Source organism: Anarhichas minor, unplaced genomic scaffold (genome assembly GCF_050575085.1).
Source record: "Anarhichas minor isolate MPS153535 unplaced genomic scaffold, ASM5057508v1 ptg000023l, whole genome shotgun sequence".
Lineage (NCBI taxonomy): Eukaryota > Metazoa > Chordata > Actinopteri > Perciformes > Anarhichadidae > Anarhichas > Anarhichas minor.
In genome coordinates this window covers 2278061-2297155 of record NW_027466469.1, presented here as the reverse complement: position 1 = coordinate 2297155, position 19095 = coordinate 2278061, and the positions used below count along the sequence as shown (strand labels likewise).

Sequence of the window (19095 nt, the reverse complement as noted above, 5' to 3'; positions counted from 1 at the left end):
CTAAGTATCCGGAAACAATAGGCCGAGACATCTTGTTGGATATTCTTGTGAAAATATCAACAACAAACACTTTTATGCGTGGCCACCTTCCAATTTCCCATCCAAGTGCCTGTTTACCTGAGACTATCTCGCATTTTATCCCACGCCGGCTGAATACCTTAAGTGCTTGACAGCTTAACGAATTCAGTCTGTTTAGAGAGCAGTGATGGATCTTTTATGTCACAAACTCCTGTTCATTCCCCAGAATGAGGCACAGTGGGTCAGACACGGAGATGCAGGGCTCCTGCACTTCAAAGAGCCGCGAGCCTTTGAAGTCCCCGTCACATTATTAGTGTTCCTGAAGGAGCTGCAGCCGAGTGCTGCTCTGGAGTGGAGGGAGTGTCGCTCCTGTTCTGCTCTGCAGGTCCAAAGGTTTCCAGCTGGGACACTGTCAATAGGTTTCTCAGGGTTTTGTTATTCACTGCATTATTCAGTAAAGTTTGTTTTGAATTATGGTGGATTTCAAAGCTTTAAAAAAAAAAAAAGAAACCTCCTGTCAGTATGGGACTTAAGGTAAATCTACTTAATGTTTACATAGAGATTACACAGTGGGAAGTGTGTCTGTGGAGATGCTCAGTCATTCAGGTCATGTAGTACTTTAGATTCTTCAACGAATCTAAAGAATTGAGAATCTTAAAAGAAGCCCCAGCTGCATTTGAAATAGCACTTCTAGGTTGCGTTGGTTGCTGTGAAGGTTTTACGCGTCCTTGAACCAATATACATTTTGAGGGTCGGTATTTTTGTATTAAAGTCGCCAACAATTGATATTTCTGCCCAAGACTTATACAGAACTCTCAACCGACACTGTAACCAATTACATTTAATTATTATTTTGGAATGAAACTCTCTTTAAGGCACATTATTCTCCAATATGAAATTCTTGAATATAAATATATATACATATGTGTATCTGAGGTGTTATTTGAAAAGTGAAGCCAATGCAGAAGTGCCTTAATCTTGCATTCTTTCTAATGACCGTCAGGGGGCGACTCCTCTGGTTGTATAGAAGTCTATGAGAAACCTTGTGATTGACAGGTTGATACCACGGCGTTGTCCGCGTTTTTGTCGACAGTGGGTTTTCAATTCATGAAAGTTAATTGTATCATTTGTATCATCGCTTAAAAATGTCTTATTCAGCATTCGGTTGTACTTAGCTCCACCTTCTCCTGTCACTTCTGGTTGCAAAAAAACAAGATGGCGACGGCCAGAAACCGAGATGGCGACTGGCAAAATGCAGAACTCAAGGCTTCAAAACAGCACTCCACAAACCAATGACGTCACGTCTACTTCTTAAATACAGTCTATGCTCCTTCCTACGTAGGTGAGTCCAGTGGCGGGACCTCTGGAGGGGGGCACACTGGTCACCATCCAGGGCCTGAACCTGGGTCTGTCCTTCTCTGAGCTGGAGGGCAACGTGGAGGTGGCGGGTGTGCAGTGCATCCCACAGGAGGAAGGATACATCACTGCAGAACAGTAAGAGAGACTCCTCCCCTCCCCTGCCCAGACACGCATGGATTCATACTGTACCGTACATAGACATACAGTACAGATGCAAACACACACACACACACAAAATAAACACAATCTCTTTCTCTCTCTCACACAATTTTTTTCCCCTCAGCACTAGCAGAATCTGTGAATAAGCTGGAGCCCAGTGATGCCTCATCAGGTTGTAGGATTGTGTGGGGGGGGGGGGGGCTTTGCATTGCTCTGGTGCAGTCAGAGCCAAAGGAAGAGACGGTCTTTGTGTCGCTGTCGTTATGAGGCTGTCGGCACAGCTGTAATTGAAATGCGCTGCATGTCGCTGACTGGAGGGACAATATGTTAGCCATGTGTTTCTCTCACAGCCATGTAATGCGATTGGGCTCAGGCTGCAGGGACTTTATTTATATCCTTGTAAAAAAAGAAAGAAGAAGAAAGAAAAATAGAGAGAAAAAGAAAAGAACGTGCCGGCAGAAAATTGGAAAACTCCCGTGATTTATGAATAGAAGGGATGGGCGAGGACGATTCATAGGTCTCATTGTAGCGGGGCCGTTCACACGGCGCTTTAAAACATGGCATTACAACTGTTACCACCATTAATTTCAGCATGGGGTCAGTTGCTATAATGACTTATTCACGGCACACTTCATCTTATTGACCTGACAGGCAATACTGATTTATTGAAGAAACCCCTATGTTGTCATGGCAACCGGAGGTAATGGTGGGTGGCAATCGTGCTGAAGACGGGGAGGGGTGCAGTTTATCATTTGAGTTATATTGCTGTTATAGGCTTCCCATTAGGAAGAAAGACGACCCTCTGTATTGACCCACAACTTCTATGAAAGTCTGCCTCAATCACACCGGCCAGCAGAGGCCACCTTCCCCCTGTGCAATACGTAACAGATGTGATACAGTGCGGTGATTCTGCCGTGTGTGTGTGTGTGTGTGTTTGCCTGGCTTTTGTTATTACTTGCATGTAGCTGTGCAATGGATCATAAAACTCACGGTTGGGATCGTGTCACGGATCAGAGTCACGAATCGGATCAGCACAAAAGAAAAAAAAGGAGCAAATATAACTTTTTGATGATCCATAATGGCATATACAGATCCTTTTGTTGTTTGATTATAGCAGCTGGTCTACAAGGCTCCATCCGCCCCAAAAAACAGTTCAACCGCTGTGAAGTCAGTTTAAACAATCCAAAATTCTACGTTATCCTTTTACTTTGTTATAATCATCTATAGTTTATAGTATATTCTCTTCATAAAAACACAATTTAAATGATTAGGAAATAACATTGGATAATAATGCAATAATTTATGGATTAAAACAAATCTTGTCATTAGTAGTTTTAATGATGTATTGTAAGCTGCTTAGAGTTAGTGTACAGAGGTCATAGTTCATCTCTAATAACTATTCATGTTGTTGTGGAAACATCTCCTTTAAACAACTGGATTTATTCAAGTTTCTCACCAACACTACATTTTACGAGTAAGACTGTATTTCACACTGTGATGGTTAATCTTAAACTGTAATTAATCTGTGGTTCACATGCGTGCTGAACCGTGAGGGTGAATCCGTACGGATCGACAGTGGTCCGCTACACCACTACTTTGTATGCACCATGATCTGTTGCATGACTGTTTGTTTTTTTCCCGACCAACATTTGTGTCTTTGTGTCTTTTGTCTGGACAGGATTGTGTGCGAGATGGCTGCGGCTCCTAAAAGAAGTGCTCCAGGTCCCGTTAAGCTGTGTGTTGGCGAATGCAGACCAGAACTACGAGCGCAGTCCTCCCAGCTCTACTCCTTTGTGGTGATTCTGGCACTCAAACACATTCACTTTGTCCATTTGTTCTGAAGCTATGAATTAGGATGAACATGTGATGAACATGGGTCATTCTTCATTACCATTTATTCTCCAAAGAAGCTCATTTGTCGACCTTTTTTGTTTTTAAAGAGTTTTGATGTTAACTTTTGAGTTCCACAGAGGTTAATTAGCCGAGGCCGGTGGACGATTAATAAGAAGCACTGTAATCTGTGTTTGATCTATGTTGAGTGTGAATCATTAATGAATTTTGGTTCTCCTCAGACCCCTTCGATGCTGGCGCTGACCCCAGGCAGAGGGCCTGAATCTGGGGGCACCAAGGTCACCATTGTCGGGGAGAACCTGGGCGCTGGCAGCACTGTTAACGTGTACTTTGGCAATCAGACCTGTGAGCTGTACAGGTGGGTGATGAGAACACGACTTCCCGATGTTACGTTACGCCTTACATTCCTTTAGACTCCAGATTCACAGAAGTGAGACTTCCTCCACACAATATCAAAGACTAAGCCTTCTCTAATCTCCACGAAACACAGCGAGAGACCACTCTATTTAAAGAAGCACACTTTGGATACAATTAAGTGTTCGTGCGTTGCATGAAAAGTCTTAATGATTTGTGAGGAGGTGATGAAACCCACAGCGGTGGGTTTTGTTCTCTGTGTATTTATAGCGATCTATTTAAAAGTTCAAAATGCCTCACATGGTAGGAGTCGGGAGGGTGAGGCGAGGAAGCCATTAGCTAGAGCACCTTCTAATTACAGTGTTCCATCCCTAATGTGTCTGTAACGAGGAAGAGACGGGACAGACTATAATGGATCGTCTCCTCTAGTGGTAATGTGCAGGGCTCATAACTGCGTGAAGTCAGGGATCTGCCACCGCAGTAGCGAGGAGGCAGAGTCACAGTCAGAAAGGCGTGAGTAAATCGCTCTTCCCGTGTCCCCACCAGGCGGACCGTGTCCGAGATCGTGTGCTTCTCTGCGCCGTCCGTGACGAGAGCCGGACCGGTGCAGGTCAGTTTGAGCGTCGACCGGGCCAAAGTTCCCGGGAGTCTGGCCTTTGAGTACATAGAAGACCCCACAGTCCAGCGCATTGAACCCCTGTGGAGCATCACCAGGTAACGCACACACACACACAAATAACAGACGCATGTGTACACTGCATGGTACTTCGGGAGGATGGAGGTTCATTCTCTGGAGCTTCCTGTGTGGAGTTTGCAACTCCTCCCAGTGTTTTTTATTGTGATCGTGTTATCTCACACAGTCCACAGGCGCGCAAACTTTACGGCGTGTGGATAACTTTGTCAGCTCTCACATGCTCATGGGTTGCAAGTACGGTGTTACTTTTGATTAGAGAAAGGTTCGACAAGTAATGCGAGAGGAAGTGATCTCGTTTGGCTAAATTGCAGCTTGCATGTTGCATATTTGATGAGCGCGGCCCCTTGGTGAGACTGTAAGTGGGTGTGAGCGTGAGCTTGAGCTGCTCTTCACATTGCATGATAAATACTAGCGAATGCACATTGCATCCACATTGCAATTGTTTGCTGTTTTTTTTTTCACTGTATTTCTAATTGTTACGGTCGTGCTGTCATCAAATCCCAGCCCATCCAGTGTGCACAAGTTGCAAATCTATCTCTAGGAAGTATAACGGAAGTATATGGGGGCGATTGTGGCTAACTCACTCTAATAATGAGCGTGGAATAGCAATTGTGGCTAAGTGGATAACACGGCCGTCTTTCAATCAGATGGTCGGCGGTTCGAACTCCGGCTCCGCTAGTCGCATGTCGATGTGTCCTTGAGCAAGACACTTAACCCCAAAAATTGCTCCCATAGCTGTGCCTACGGTGTAGAAATGTGATAGACTCTGAATTGTAAGTCGCTTTGGATAAAAGCGTCTGCTAAATGACTGTAATGTAATGTAATAACGAAGGGTGACGCACATAAGAGGAAAGTAAATGTTAGCTGATCAACGCAAAGCCAAGGACACTATCTGTCAATCTTCAATTTTTCAACTAGAAATCAAATGTTATAAATAAAACCATCCTGCCTTCATGTGGTGGCCTGCCCAGTTCAGATTATAGCAGCGCCAGGCAATCTGTGAGTTTACAGAGAGAGTGATGCAAAGAACTGAGGCGTTGTGCTTGTCAGTTCTATCACGGCTGTTGGTTGGCAAGGTTGACTAATCTAAACAAACGACAATCTTTGTTTAAAAAACAGCACTTTTAGTTATGCCACATTTCACTAAAATATTAATGCGAGTGAGTGTGAGGCTGACACTATTAGAGTGAGTGAATTCTCTGTCGCTGCTAAAAAAAAAAGGTGCGTCACCTGTATTCCAACTAAATAAATGACGGCACTTAATTAATTTGGTTGCGGGTGGGATTACCCGGCGCTACGTCCCTGCAGATTAGACTTCAGAGAGCCACCCTGGCCCTCAGCCTAGTGACAGGAGGAGCTTTGTGGAGCTGCAACCAAGAGCCCTCGTCATGAATGTGCTGTCCCACTATGTGGCCCTACAAGCTTAGGTACCCTTTGAAGTGTGAGAAGAGAAGGATTGGCACTCCGTCAGGCTGACAAGGCTGGCCAGTTCTTCTTTTACGCCATTTTTTCATCACTTCTCTCTTGTATTTCTCCCCCCCCCCCCCCCCCGCCTCTTTTGTCTCTGCTTCTCTACTTTCGAGCTTTTCCATACTTTGGGTTTCTGAGCTCACGCTGCAGCACAGGTTACACAGAGATGAGAGAGCGTTGTTTATTTTAATCACATCTAGAGCAGATATGTAAACAAGCAGCACCCGCATTCATGCCATGCCAGCCCCACAGTCATGGATGAATATAAAATAGCAGCCAGCTGGTTTGCCGTTTGATCTGGCTCTCCTGTCCAATAACAAAGAGCGAGCTGCCGCGCCAGCTATACCTCCTCAAACCTGCATTAATGCAGTTGCTCTGGAAAAAAACGTGGGGTTTGCAAAGATTGCTCTCTCCACAGTGGTCACACCAATTAAATCATTGAGAATCGCAGCTCGCATTCACATGCGGGCTACCTGGAGCTGAGGTGGAGCGCTTGCATATGTGCATGTGTATGTGCATGTGTTTTTGACCAATAGTTCTCGGTACTAATGGAAAAACGTTCTCCTTCCCTGCAAAACAGCGGACACACCACACTGACGGTGACCGGGACCAACCTGGATGTGGTTCAGGAGCCACGCGTCAGAGTCAAATACGCCGGCCATGAATCCGTCAATGTGAGTGTGACAACTGCTAATACACTGCACTCAACTTTTATTGGCGTTGCTTACTCAAGCTGATGGAAATGTCACAGTGAAGTTGTTCTTTATTGACAGTTTGCTACAGTCGTAAACAGGGAGATTCAGGGCCCGGGGTTTTGTTTTTACACGCTGATCCGTGGTGACATCTTTGTAAAGCATTTATACAGCCTTAGTCACAAACCTCTTTAGTTTTACACATCTTAGGGGGACAGGATGTTTAGAGCTGGTTTAGTTTTGAGTATGAAATATTATCTACCTACTGCACTACCAAAGTGTGAGTCAGAGTCGGAAAAACAACTGGTCTCTGGACCAAACAGACTGGAGGATGGAGAGCGAATTGTCCAAAAAGAGCTGGAAATCCTGCGGACACAATCTAATAGGCCGTAGTTTGGAAAATGTCAGCGTCACTGTGAATGTCAAAATGAAGCCATACGTAGACAAAGGGGTTAGACAGAGGTGGCATAAAGAGGAGTTCACTCTAAAATGAGATTTTAAAAAGACTGACACAACTCAGTTTTGGGAGGTGATTTATGGTGCCGATTCTGCTCGTCTGAGCTCCTCAGGCATTTCGTTTCAAAGTGATCGATTGTTCCAGAGTGTCGGGGCCCCGGCGGCATCAGTCCAGTCACCTTTAGCCCTTTATTTTTCAACTCTGGACCAGTCAGGGAATTGCCTGAGGATTTGAGACTGCACACCGTCTGAAGTGGGGTCGAAAGTTCTGGGGCGGAACTTTTGGCTTGACCTCGAAATAGATCCATATATTCTTAAAAATCCATTCTAGTAACCGCTGAAGAGATAACAGAAATGGAACGATGAGCGTGTTTGCTTCTAGCAGCGTAAGGTAGACATTTTAAAGACAGAGTTCATTGATGGCGAAATAAAGAAAAGAGACAAGGCGATAATGGTTTTGTCTAGACCAATAAATATGCTTATATATTTAAGTCAGCTTGGGTTAAACTACCCTGGAAAATTGAAAAGATCTAATTTGTTGTCAACGCTGTGGAAATAAACACTATATCTAAAGATAATAAAGCTCAGGAGGAAGCATGTGAAAGAAAGCCCATGATGAGGCCACTGAAAGTGCTGATGACAATGCTGTGTGTGAGCGGTTTGCCCTGAGCTAATTAAATGGTGCGTTAATGATGCCAGCCCAGAATTTGAGCCAGTCAATTAAAGCTGCATGTTTTACGGTGTCACTGGCAGTACTGAGATCTGAAGGGATTAAAGCTGAACTTTGACCCGCTTCAGCTGCTAAAGGAGGGTCATTGGCAAATGTAATGAGGGCAGTCGCTTTAATCGCACATATCTCGAAAACATCACTGGAGTTGCTTAAAAAATGTTTTGACTCACAAAAGCGGTTAATTGACTTGAAATAAACTTTCTGTGAAACCTTAGATACAAACTGAAGCTTAAAAAACCGGCCTGAGGCTGGGGGAATTCAACGTGTCTGCTTCATTTAGAGGAGGATTTTCAAGAATTGCTGAGGGAAACACAAAGCACATGCCAATTCCAGAGAGTACCAATAACTAACAATGTGATATTAACCTCACCAAGGGAGCGAGTGATTGGCTTTATATGGAATACAGTTTCTGGTAGATAAAAACATTTGACCAAGGACTCTGGGATGCCTTTAGTGTCAGCACTGTAGACTGATGCAGGAGTGAGTCCTAAAACCCAGGAATGAGTCAGCGTCTTTGCACTCGGTGCCCTCGTCTTGAAGTTAATGGGTTTTTTAAAATGTTTTTTTGGTTTGATGCCTGAAATAAGGTCTCTGGTTGACACAAGCTTTAGTGATTTTATCATTTTGTTCCATGACATAAAATACTTTAGTAAATACCCCTCATGTGCATTTTGAAGCTTTGAAAATGCCATCGCAGCCTCGTTGTCTTTCGTTTATAGCCTAACGTTAGCTTTTTACTTCTGCCTTCTGGCTTTTCGCTTCAAAAATTGTAAAAGTGAAGATCATCTTGCTCAATAAAACGTGTAATTATCATAAACCTGTGTCTGCCACAGACTATATTTTGTCCAATAATCCAAATTGGGGAAAACAAAAAAATCCCATTGGCTTTTTGTGGAGGGAACAAGTGCAACGATAACTTCCAGGGCTGGTATTACAACATAACATCGTCCCTGCAGCGCTCTATCATCGGGGCAAAGCAGATGTCATACATTTACAGACAGAAGGTCAAAAACACGAGAGCAGACATAGAACATATGGATAGGACGTAAATATACAGGCAATACTGCAACAGATATTGAAGGTTATATAGGTTAACACCACAGAGGTCGTCAGTATATTTATGTTCATACACAAGTTGATTATGATTAAAAGGCTCCAAAAGATTCACAACATCTGGATGTTAAGAAATGACTGACAACAGTAATTCCACCGCAGATGGGCATGAAACGAGGCATCTGTTCAGATCTATGAAGCAAATGTGCTTTCTAGATTTACAAAGAGTACAATATATATATTGCCTTATTAAAAAACTATTCACATGAAGTGAAATGAACAATGACTAGAGGGTTTAAAATGTCTTTGCTATCAAAAGACATTTGCCATACTGTGCTACGTCTCACACTCGGTCTGGTCGTGGGTACTGTATGTGCTGTGACCTGTGTGACGTTGACCGTATCGATTCTTCTCCAGGTGTGCAAAGTGCTCAACACCACCACCATCAGCTGCTTCGCCCCGTCTCTGAAGGCCGACTACACCGCCGACCAGGAGACGATCAAACACGCGGACGAGTTCGGCTTCGTCTTCAACAACGTTCAAGCTCTGCTCACTTACAACAACACCATCTTCGTCTACTACCCCAACCCGTACCTGGAGCCCCTCAGTCTATCCGGTGTTCTGGAGCAGAAACCCGGAGCTCCAATCATACTCAAAGTACGTCAGACGATGGGTTCTTTCTCCTTTTTTGATTTCCCTGCAATGGACAGAGAGGAAATTCTGACAGTGACATGTTTTCACATATAGTCCTTTTTAAACAAACCAAACTCAAACAGCAAAAAGTAGACCAACATTAAAGTGACTCAGTCCTTTTTTGTGTTCGCATTGTCAGTTGGACTCAGTTCTCTTTCCGGCCCACTTCAGCTCTGATGGGGCCTCAGTCCTATATCTGTTCACACCTTATCAACCGTCATCGCGCTGCTAGTCAACGCTTCCCCCTTTAATGACCTTTTTAGGGTAGGCACGGGCGCATTTTATATACTCCTCGTCCACTTGTTGTGCTAGCTGTACGAGTGGCCATGATTCCGCCAATTTTTTTTTTTTTTTAGTGTCCTGGTGCAATAGCTTTTGATCCGTCGACGGCAAGCCTCAAGGTCTAAAATACAAGGCATGGGGCAAAGCGAACCACAACGTGCAGAAAATGCTGACTTCCTTTTGGAGGTGTGAAAACACCAAATGACATCTATACCCCGCCCTCACTGCTGTACCTCCAGCCCTGAATACATCTGATCACATAATCTGCAACACATAATATTTCTAAATTCTTGAAATGTATTTAAATGCTTTACTACACACGCTGTAAACAAACAAAACAATAGTGGACTGAAAAAAACTGCATTTCCCATGATTTCCCTCCTTTGCGTCCCGTCTCTAGAATGGATCTTTCCCTCTACCTTTCACTTCTACACCACGTACACACCTTTGTCTCTGTTTGCCGTGGAGGAACAGCATGGCAGACTGCTTTGCATCTGCCTCTGTTAGGTGAAATCATTTTGCTGAACTGAAAAACTGTCTGGCGGTCCTCTCCAAGAGGGTTGATTACAGTAATTATACTAATGCCTCGATATCGCATGGTAATAATCAATGCAGTTTAAGATGAAATACGCATAATCTGCAAGAAATGATGCTACAAAACAGAAACTTTGTAGAAACAACATAGAAATTCCAATGGGGTATGTACACTACTTTTGGTTACTGTACAGTAGATGCGATTTGAAAACAACGTTCTCATCTGATGCCTTAGACCAGACCTTTCGTTTGTTGAGATCCCAATGATGATATATTTTCATGTTCTGATGTTTTGTATATTGCTTCTGTAACTGTGTTGCAGGGACGTAACCTTGTGCCGTCCGCATCCGGTGGAGCCCGGCTGAATTACACGGTGCTGATCGGAGAGACGCCCTGTTCTCTCACCGTGTCCGACACTCAGCTACTCTGTGAGCCCCCAAACCTCACCGGGCAGCACAAAGTCCTGGTCAGTCTAAAAGTGTTTTCTGTCCATCTGACTGTGTGTCTGCATGGATCCGGGTCACTGGTGTGTAGGTCAGTGCTTGTTTGTGCATCACTGTGCGTTTGTGGGTCACCGGCAGTCTTTCAGTTACTCGCTGGCTTTCTGTCATTGTCTGTCACTCATGGTCTGGTGGGTTCCCAATTACAGCACATTGCGCTCCAGAATTATTGACAGGCACGCTTGCAAACAATGAGGCAAAGAGCTGTGAAAACGAAAGCTGGTGTGCCTGGAACTTTTAAAAAACGGTTTTCTTCAAAGGCAATTGTTCAGGAAAATGGTCCATATCTCAATTGTATTTGCCAATTTAATACTTCAGCAACAATGTTTTGAATCCAGGACAGCCTTTCTATTCATGATTTGCTTTGTTTTTGGAGCATTTTCAGGACAATGAAATATTGGGCCTGTAATAATATTATTATTATTATTATTATTATTATGATTATTATTCAGGTCCAAGTAGGAGGACTCCACATCTCCCCAGGAGAAGTTCACATCCGGTCCGACAGCCTGCTCACCCTTCCTGCTATCTTCAGCATCACAGCTGGAGGAGGGCTGCTCCTCATCGTCGTCGTCATAGTCCTGCTGGCCTACAGACGGAAGTCACATGAGAACGACCTCACTCTGAAGCGCCTGCAGATGCAGATGGACAACCTGGAGTCCAGAGTGGCTCTCGAGTGCAAGGAAGGTGAGGGAGGCTGATCTGAGGCATCGAAAGTCACGCTGCCCAAAAGAACGTGAAATTTGCGGTTGCAATATAGCGCCGTCTGTTGAGGACCGATGTTTTGACTGATGTTTGTGAGGGCTTCGTTTGACAAAATGATTGATCTGAATGAAGGTTTATTATCTTATATACATGTTTATTGGCTTGGGAATGATTGAAAGGTCATTATTTAGATGCCTTAACAAAAACGCACAAGCCCAAAATGAAATATATTCAGAAAGATACATTACTACAGTGTGTGTAGATCTAAAAATGTCCTCAAAATACTGCTTTTAAATTTTGTGACACTCTTTATATTAACTGCAATGCTTCCCAATCATATCACAACAACTATTTGTCTTGATTTTAGTGTTCCACAACAGTTGAGAAAGGAAAAATACTTTCTTTGGTTACTAAAGATTGACGCTGCAAAACATTTAACGCGCACCTTTGCGTCACATGCAGCCTTTGCAGAGCTGCAGACGGACATCAACGAGTTAACGAGCGATCTGGACCGAGCTGGCATCCCCTTCCTGGATTATCGCACTTACGCCATGAGGGTTCTCTTCCCCGGCATCGATGATCACCCTGTGCTCAGAGAGCTGGAGGTAAGATGCCTCTGAAGCAGGGCTGCACTACCTCAGTACAGTTTCTGCCATTTCTCCCGACACCTTGACCTTAAGGCTCTAGTATACTCCAAACTAGATTGATTTTGGCTCGTTGGCAAGAGCTGTCAAACTGCTGTCGAAACAGAGCAGAGTGAGCAAATGTCAGTCTCCTCACTGTGGTTTGAGGTCTGTTTGTTTAATGGTGTCCACACCAGCTGGAAGAGCGTGTAGGCAGATCTTATTAGGAGTTCTATTTTGAGGCAAACTTTTCTTGGTCTCGGACTCCTAGCGTTTTGCATTAAAAACTAATTATTGATCTACATCTGATGTCACAAGGATTGTTTTCGTCATCAGAAACTCCAGGATAGCACAACGTGATTCACTATGTAGTACAAAGAAATCAAGAAATTCCCTAAGCATTATTCTCACATTGGCTTCTTTGTACCGGTCTTGGGTAGCATTACTTTTCTTCTGATTGTGGTCCTTATCTTCATCTCGTCTTTTCTCAAATTCAAAAGAACCGGGTTTTAAAAATGTTCTTCGACAGCCGAGATTGTTCTTATAATCGTCTCGCCCTCAAGCGTTTAATTATAAAGCACTCTACAACTCATTTTGAAGAAACTCTGATGATAAACCATTTGCCTTTTCATTATTTGTAGAACAAATCCTCAGGTACTTCAGGTCATAATGAGGCCGGTTTTGTTATAGTTGGTGTAATCAAGCTCTTATTATGGTCACAATGATTTCAAAAGGGCTCTCTTCTAAAGAGCCTCTCTGATTGCAGTTTAAACATTCTGACTTTTTCATCAAAATAACAGGCCCTTTACTTGTTGAAAAAAAGAATAGCATAGTTTCTTATAGTATTCTTTTTCTTGATGAACTTCTTGATGAATTTAGAAGATATGAATCAAAAGTGGAGATGGATGTGCTACACCAGTGGTTGTTTTTCTTGCCTTGAGATCGTTTATGAGAATATCTGTGTACAGCTCACTCTGTCTTCATGTTCCTCCATCTATGTCATGACTTTTCTCATCCTTGAGTGGGCATTATCTAATGAGCATGTGCGTCTTTGTGTGTGTGTGTGTGTGTGTGTGCAAAAATGCATGATGCGTGTAGGTGTCGGGGAGCGGACAGGCGAATGTGGAGAAGGCCTTGAAGCAGTTTGCTCAGCTGGTGAATAACAAGGTTTTCCTGCTGACATTCATCCGCACACTGGAGCTGCAGCGCTCCTTCTCCATGCGTGACCGCGGCTACGTCGCCTCGCTCATCATGACCGCTCTGCAGGGGCGGCTGGAGTATGCCACGGACATCCTCAAACACCTGCTCTCCGATCTTATAGAACGTAACCTGGAGAGCAAGAACCACCCCAAGCTACTCCTCCGCAGGTAAACCGGCCGTAGTATTACGCTGTCGCTTGAAGTTGCATTACAAATAAGCTGTTTATACGGTACATTTTGGTAAAAGATGCCTTTGTGTTATATTCAGTAACAAAAGAGTTAAAGTTATGTCAGTCAGGACGCTCGGGTTTAGGCATCATAGTTACAGTTGCTGAGAAAATGGCGATATCACTGTTTTTAAAAAGGTACAATGTGTAACATGTAGCCACCTGCTTTTCACCTCTACTACTGGGTCCATAACCTACATTTACTGAATTTGTCATCAGTTATTTAATAAGGCCAACTACTAACTAACCTCCTGGCAAGGATACTCAACATTAAACCAAACTGCTGAATCTCTGAGAGCCAGTCAACATAACACTGCTATCTTATTATCTCCACGCGTATAGTTAACGGTAGCCATCTGTATACCGGTGGCTGTACGGTCCGTTACGCTTTTTATAGTTTCTTAATTGGATTTGATCCAAAGTGGCGGTAACGAGAAAACGACCCTCATCTTCATCTCACCGCGGCCAGAAGGTCGTTTCACCCCGGGAGGAGAGCGGCCGGCACTCGGACACGGACAGCGGCTGTAGCAACTGGAAATAAGCCAGCACAAACTCCAGTGTGAGGAGTCCCAGCGGGCTGGCAGAGGGATCAGGACCTCTGGTTTGGGGTTTACACTGGCTGAATTCAAACCAGTTGCTGACTGGGGATAGCTATGCTGCTGCACGCTCTACTCCCTGGTGGCAGTGAGGAAGAGTCGAGGGTGCGAGTCGTCTCACGTATCTGGATTTAATCCAATAAACAATCCATCAAGACGCACACGGACCGTAGCCGTAGATTAATTATTGACAACCTCTCGGGGCAGCTCTACTCCTTCGTCCTCTGGACTGAGGGCAGACCGGATGCCACAGTGACTCACCATCGCCTCTCGACGAACAAGTGGAATTACAAGACGCTGGCTGGCTGGCAGTAGATACCTCTGCAGCACAATACATTGACGTATTTGGCATGACGTCAAAACTGTTGACGTCTCCACATGGTGTTGATCATTTTCTCTTTTATTTAAACATTTGAACTAAAATTCTGGCCTTATCTTGCACCTTTTAAATACACTCACTTGAAGGTTAAAGCACACTATTGGTAAGAACTTTAACAAGTCATGTATGTAGAAAGGTTCATGGTGAATTCCAGGAACCCAAATTCATCCTCACGTTCTCTGTTCTGTCCACATTACCCACTGTGGTCAGAGGATTTAAACTACAGGCCTTTTCTGTCGCAGACCTGTCCAGTTCTGATCAGCGCTGCTTATCTCTTTGGCAAAGATAAGCTCCTTTGTGCATTGTTCTTTCCAGCCCAGTTACGGCACTGGAGACGGATGAGTAACTAGGCCAGCGATGGAGAGCCCACCTCTGTTCAGCTTTTGTTTTGTGCAGCGGCGTGAAACAGCCACTCCGAGTCTGAGAAACAGGGTGGCTGAGCAGACAGGTGAAAGACAGGAGCGGTAAACGGGATAGAGAGTGGGCGGGACCGGCAGAGGAAGAGAACCTAATGGGTGAGAGCGAGTGCAGCGGCGGCAGAGTCCTTGTCAGTCTGACTTATCTTCTGTGTGCCACTCATAAAACATTCAGCTGTAGCTCACGCCCCCCCCCCCCCCCCCCCTCACCTCTCCAGTCCTCCCTTCTCCCACCTCTCTCCCTCCTTCCTCCATCTCTGGTTATCTGCCGATTGTTTTCCCAGCGCTGAGACTGGCCTGCTGAATATTTCATGAGTTTTTTTTTTTTTTCTTTTTTGAAAAAGAGTGCTCTCTCAATCTGAAGCACACTCATTAAATATAAGGATGAGTTTGCATGGTGAGCTGGTACAACAAGAGCTTGTTAGCCCACAACGCGCTGCTCTTGCGGAAGCACTCTGCAATTTAATGGGATGCCGTCAACAGTCCAGTCAATACAGGTTAGGGTTCAAATGCAGGTAAGGACCCGAAAAAGGGAATGAGAGAGACAGCAGGTTGGAGAGGGAGACAGACCGGTGACAATAAAACGGCAGGCTTTGGATCAGATTCAGATTAGAAAGAGCTTATACGCCGTTTTAAGGGTCCTGCTCCATGATTTAAAGGACTTACGGCAGTGAATCATGAAATCGCTCCCGTCTGGACTGAGTGCAGACACAGCGAGGAAGAAACAGAGTGAAAGGACTTGAAGTGGACAATCCAAGTTGCATCTGCACAATCACGTCATGACCCAAATATGTTCTGCGCCAGCAGCACTTTACTTTACAGTATATCAGAGTGTGTGTCCTTTGAGGCCGAGCGGCTGTGTGAGGATGGCATTTCTCCGTAAACTCTCCGTGTCATGTTTTTTTGGTCGCAACAGTGTCGGGCTCTTCTTCGTCTTGAATTATGAAAGTATAATCAGAGCACTCCGGCTCTCTGCGGGACGTCTCTCGCTAACAAATGAGCGCGCTTTCTTCTTGTCTTGCAGAACAGAGTCGGTGGCGGAGAAGATGCTGACAAATTGGTTTGCCTTCTTGCTACACAAATTCCTCAAGGTAAAAAAAAAAAAAATTTCTCTCGCGCCTTAATCGCTACAGGTGTCAATGTGATGCACTGTGACGATGCTCCTTAAAACAGTTTGCATCGATTTTGACATTGGCTGCTGTGGTAGCTGTCATTTTAACTCTGTGGTATTGATTAATGGTTAAACGTGGGGTCAAACGTACCTCAAGCGTTGCCATTCAAAAAGGAGAGAAAGCTCCGTTTGTATTGAGCGTTGATGTGTCATGCTCTAGTTGCTGAGTCTTATGTTCTCTGCGCTAATGAATACAGATCGCTTTCCCTTGCCTTCACTTCTTTCCAATGTCTTATTTTCCTTTCTCCCACCTTTCCCTCTAATCCCCGGCGTCTCCTTCTAAAAACAAAAGGAGTGTGCCGGCGAGCCGCTCTTCATGCTGTTCTGTGCCATCAAACAGCAAATGGAGAAGGGACCCATAGACTCCATCACCGGAGAGGCGCGCTATTCCCTCAGCGAGGACAAGCTCATCCGACAGCAGATTGAGTACAAGACGCTGGTGAGTCATAAAGACATCAATAAAAAACAAATTTAAAAAATGTCTAAAATTTAGTTTGTATCCATTTCTGCGACATCTCTTGGCAAAGAGGCTTGACAGATCCACAGCAATGTGGCATGTGCCGGGGCGGGGATTTTTATGAATGCTTTGAATATTTGGATAGTTTCAATAACATGACAGGCAGTGGAGAAAAACAATAGAGCATATAGCCAGATATCTCGTCAAGCTTAAGGAGATATGGACAAAGTTTCTGCAGTCCTCACAATTAATAACAGCAAAACTACAGTATATACGAACATCTGTTTACAAACTCTCACACAACTCGTGCAGTTTAATCCGGGTCGGATTTATCCAGTCGCATGCTCTATTTAAAATACTGTACGAGTAGTGCGCCCGCGTAAGCATGAGACTGTTTTTGCAGAAGTGTTTTAGTACAATTTTATTGACAATGCACAGGCCGAGTAGTAGGAAGTAGTGAGCACACGACTGGATAAACGAGACTTCACAAGTTACGTGAGAGTTTGTAAACGGATGTGTTGATGCAGTTTTGCTGGCGTTAAACGCGGCCTCCAGTTTACTTCAATTCGTCAAGACCTTTCTCAGTTTTTTTTTAATTCTTCATTCACCGTGGAAGCATGCAAGACAAAACAGCTTTTTCTTCAACAATTCGAGGTAACGCGGGATGAGTAATTGATACACAAATGGTCATTGTGTGACTGAAATACTATGCCTTGAGATCTCACACCCTGCAGTGTAAAATGATTTGATCTCCAAACGTTTGCCCTTACGGTTCTCTAGGCCTGATGAATTTTGACGAGACAAGTCTGGTTCCTTCTATTGCTGTAGAAATAATGACATAATGAAGACACATACGTTTTAAATGATAAAAACAATTAAGAAGTCCACAGAGTTCTGACTGGTGTTAATCGTTAAAGAGTCATGCAGCAGGGCCACCTGTGTACACAACAAGCCTCTTACTTTTACCTTTCCATTAAAATCAAGCCGGCGGGGTTCCTCCACCGGCCCGTCAGAACGAGTTCCCCCTCAGGCTGTAGCTCAGAAGCAGAGCCAGCCAGCGACAGGATGACACCTCTCTGATATCCATGTCGGAGAGTCTGAGAGGGCTGTGTCTCATTACTTGTTTAATGCCCCTTGCTGGAGCGGCACAGCCACATCCTGGAGATGTGAAATTACATTTCTGGCCAAGATCCTCTCCACCAGGACAGTTTGGCGAAGAAGCACGTAATAAAAGGACTTTCCGAGCAAGCAACACCTTTCTCTCTGCCTCTTTCTCTTACCTCCCCCCTCCACCCCCTCCTCTCCTTCTCTCTCTCTCTTTCTATATATCCTGGATCCCCAGACGCTGAGCTGTGTGAACCCAGACAATGAGAACAGCCCAGAAATCCCTGTCAAGGTGCTCAACTGTGACACCATTACCCAGGTGAAGGAGAAGATTCTGGATGCCGTGTACAAGAACATGCCCTACTCACAGCGACCGCGGGCTGCAGACATGGATCTCGGTGAGGCCGCTTTGAGTGCGATCCTACTGTGAAAGACTCTTTCCATCATGCTAATTGGAAATATTGGAATAATGACAGGGGGGGGGGGGAATACAGCTTAGAGTACTTGTTTCACGGGAGACGTATGCCATCAACACAGGGCTCAAAATCAGTTTCTAGAAGACAACATCCTCCCCAAAAACTGTTTACAACCTAACCAGAGCCACTGACGGTAAACCTCACTGACAGCTCACCTACACTTAAGCTTACGCCCACAACGTGTCATCCGATACTGAATGACTGGGCACAAATCCAGCTGACACACACCTTCAAAGGGAGTAAATAAGATACCTTGTAGCTAGTGGCTGATACCGCTTTGGGTTTGTAGTTAGGGATGTAAGGGATTTGGAGAGGATCAGTTCCTCCTTGTTGCTTTGGGTCTCTTAAATCTCTGTGAAGACGCTGTGTCATTCGTGTTTTGTTTTGCGGTATCGAAATCACTTCGACTGTCGGGGGGTGGGGGGGGGTGGAAACGCACAGCAAGTTGTCTCGGTGACATTTAACTTTTCTTTAGAAGAATGAGCTCAGACAGTACACAGGGATAACACGATCTCACCTGCAGCGCAAAAGGGGACAGCGCAAGACAAGTGACGGACATTAGACAATATGTAACTGTCAGGCGATTTGGGATGCAAACATTTCGGAACAGACATGACTTATGTCACGCGTTCACTGCTGATTGTATTTTCCTTCAGAGTGGCGGCAGGGCAGGACGGCTCGTGTGGTCCTGCAGGACGAGGACATCACCACCAAGATAGAGAGCGACTGGAAGAGACTCAACACACTCATGCACTACCAGGTCTGTTCGTGATATTAATGCTAGAACTGCATCTAGCACTTGTGTTCATTATCAATGAAAGTGTCTCCTTAGTAATACATCAATTGTTTTCACCAACCGAGGGAACCTGCCCGTCACGATCTCCCAGAGCAAAAGGG

At 44.6% G+C, this 19095-nt stretch overlaps 1 protein-coding gene across 1 annotated transcript in view; it reads left to right on the top strand.

The window, feature by feature from the left end:
* The window catches only part of LOC142955486 (plexin-A2-like), a 59556-nt gene that overhangs the window by 34381 nt on the left and 6080 nt on the right, over positions 1 to 19095 (top strand). The window contains exons 12-25 of the mRNA XM_076097021.1: positions 1361 to 1512; positions 3215 to 3332; positions 3609 to 3745; positions 4288 to 4455; positions 6486 to 6579; positions 9254 to 9493; positions 10668 to 10811; positions 11298 to 11532; positions 12013 to 12155; positions 13272 to 13540; positions 16015 to 16081; positions 16454 to 16600; positions 17961 to 18120; positions 18855 to 18958. Of these exons, the coding sequence (XP_075953136.1) occupies positions 1361 to 1512; positions 3215 to 3332; positions 3609 to 3745; positions 4288 to 4455; positions 6486 to 6579; positions 9254 to 9493; positions 10668 to 10811; positions 11298 to 11532; positions 12013 to 12155; positions 13272 to 13540; positions 16015 to 16081; positions 16454 to 16600; positions 17961 to 18120; positions 18855 to 18958 (2178 nt within the window). The remainder of the gene's footprint in view (positions 1 to 1360; positions 1513 to 3214; positions 3333 to 3608; positions 3746 to 4287; positions 4456 to 6485; positions 6580 to 9253; positions 9494 to 10667; positions 10812 to 11297; positions 11533 to 12012; positions 12156 to 13271; positions 13541 to 16014; positions 16082 to 16453; positions 16601 to 17960; positions 18121 to 18854; positions 18959 to 19095) is intronic.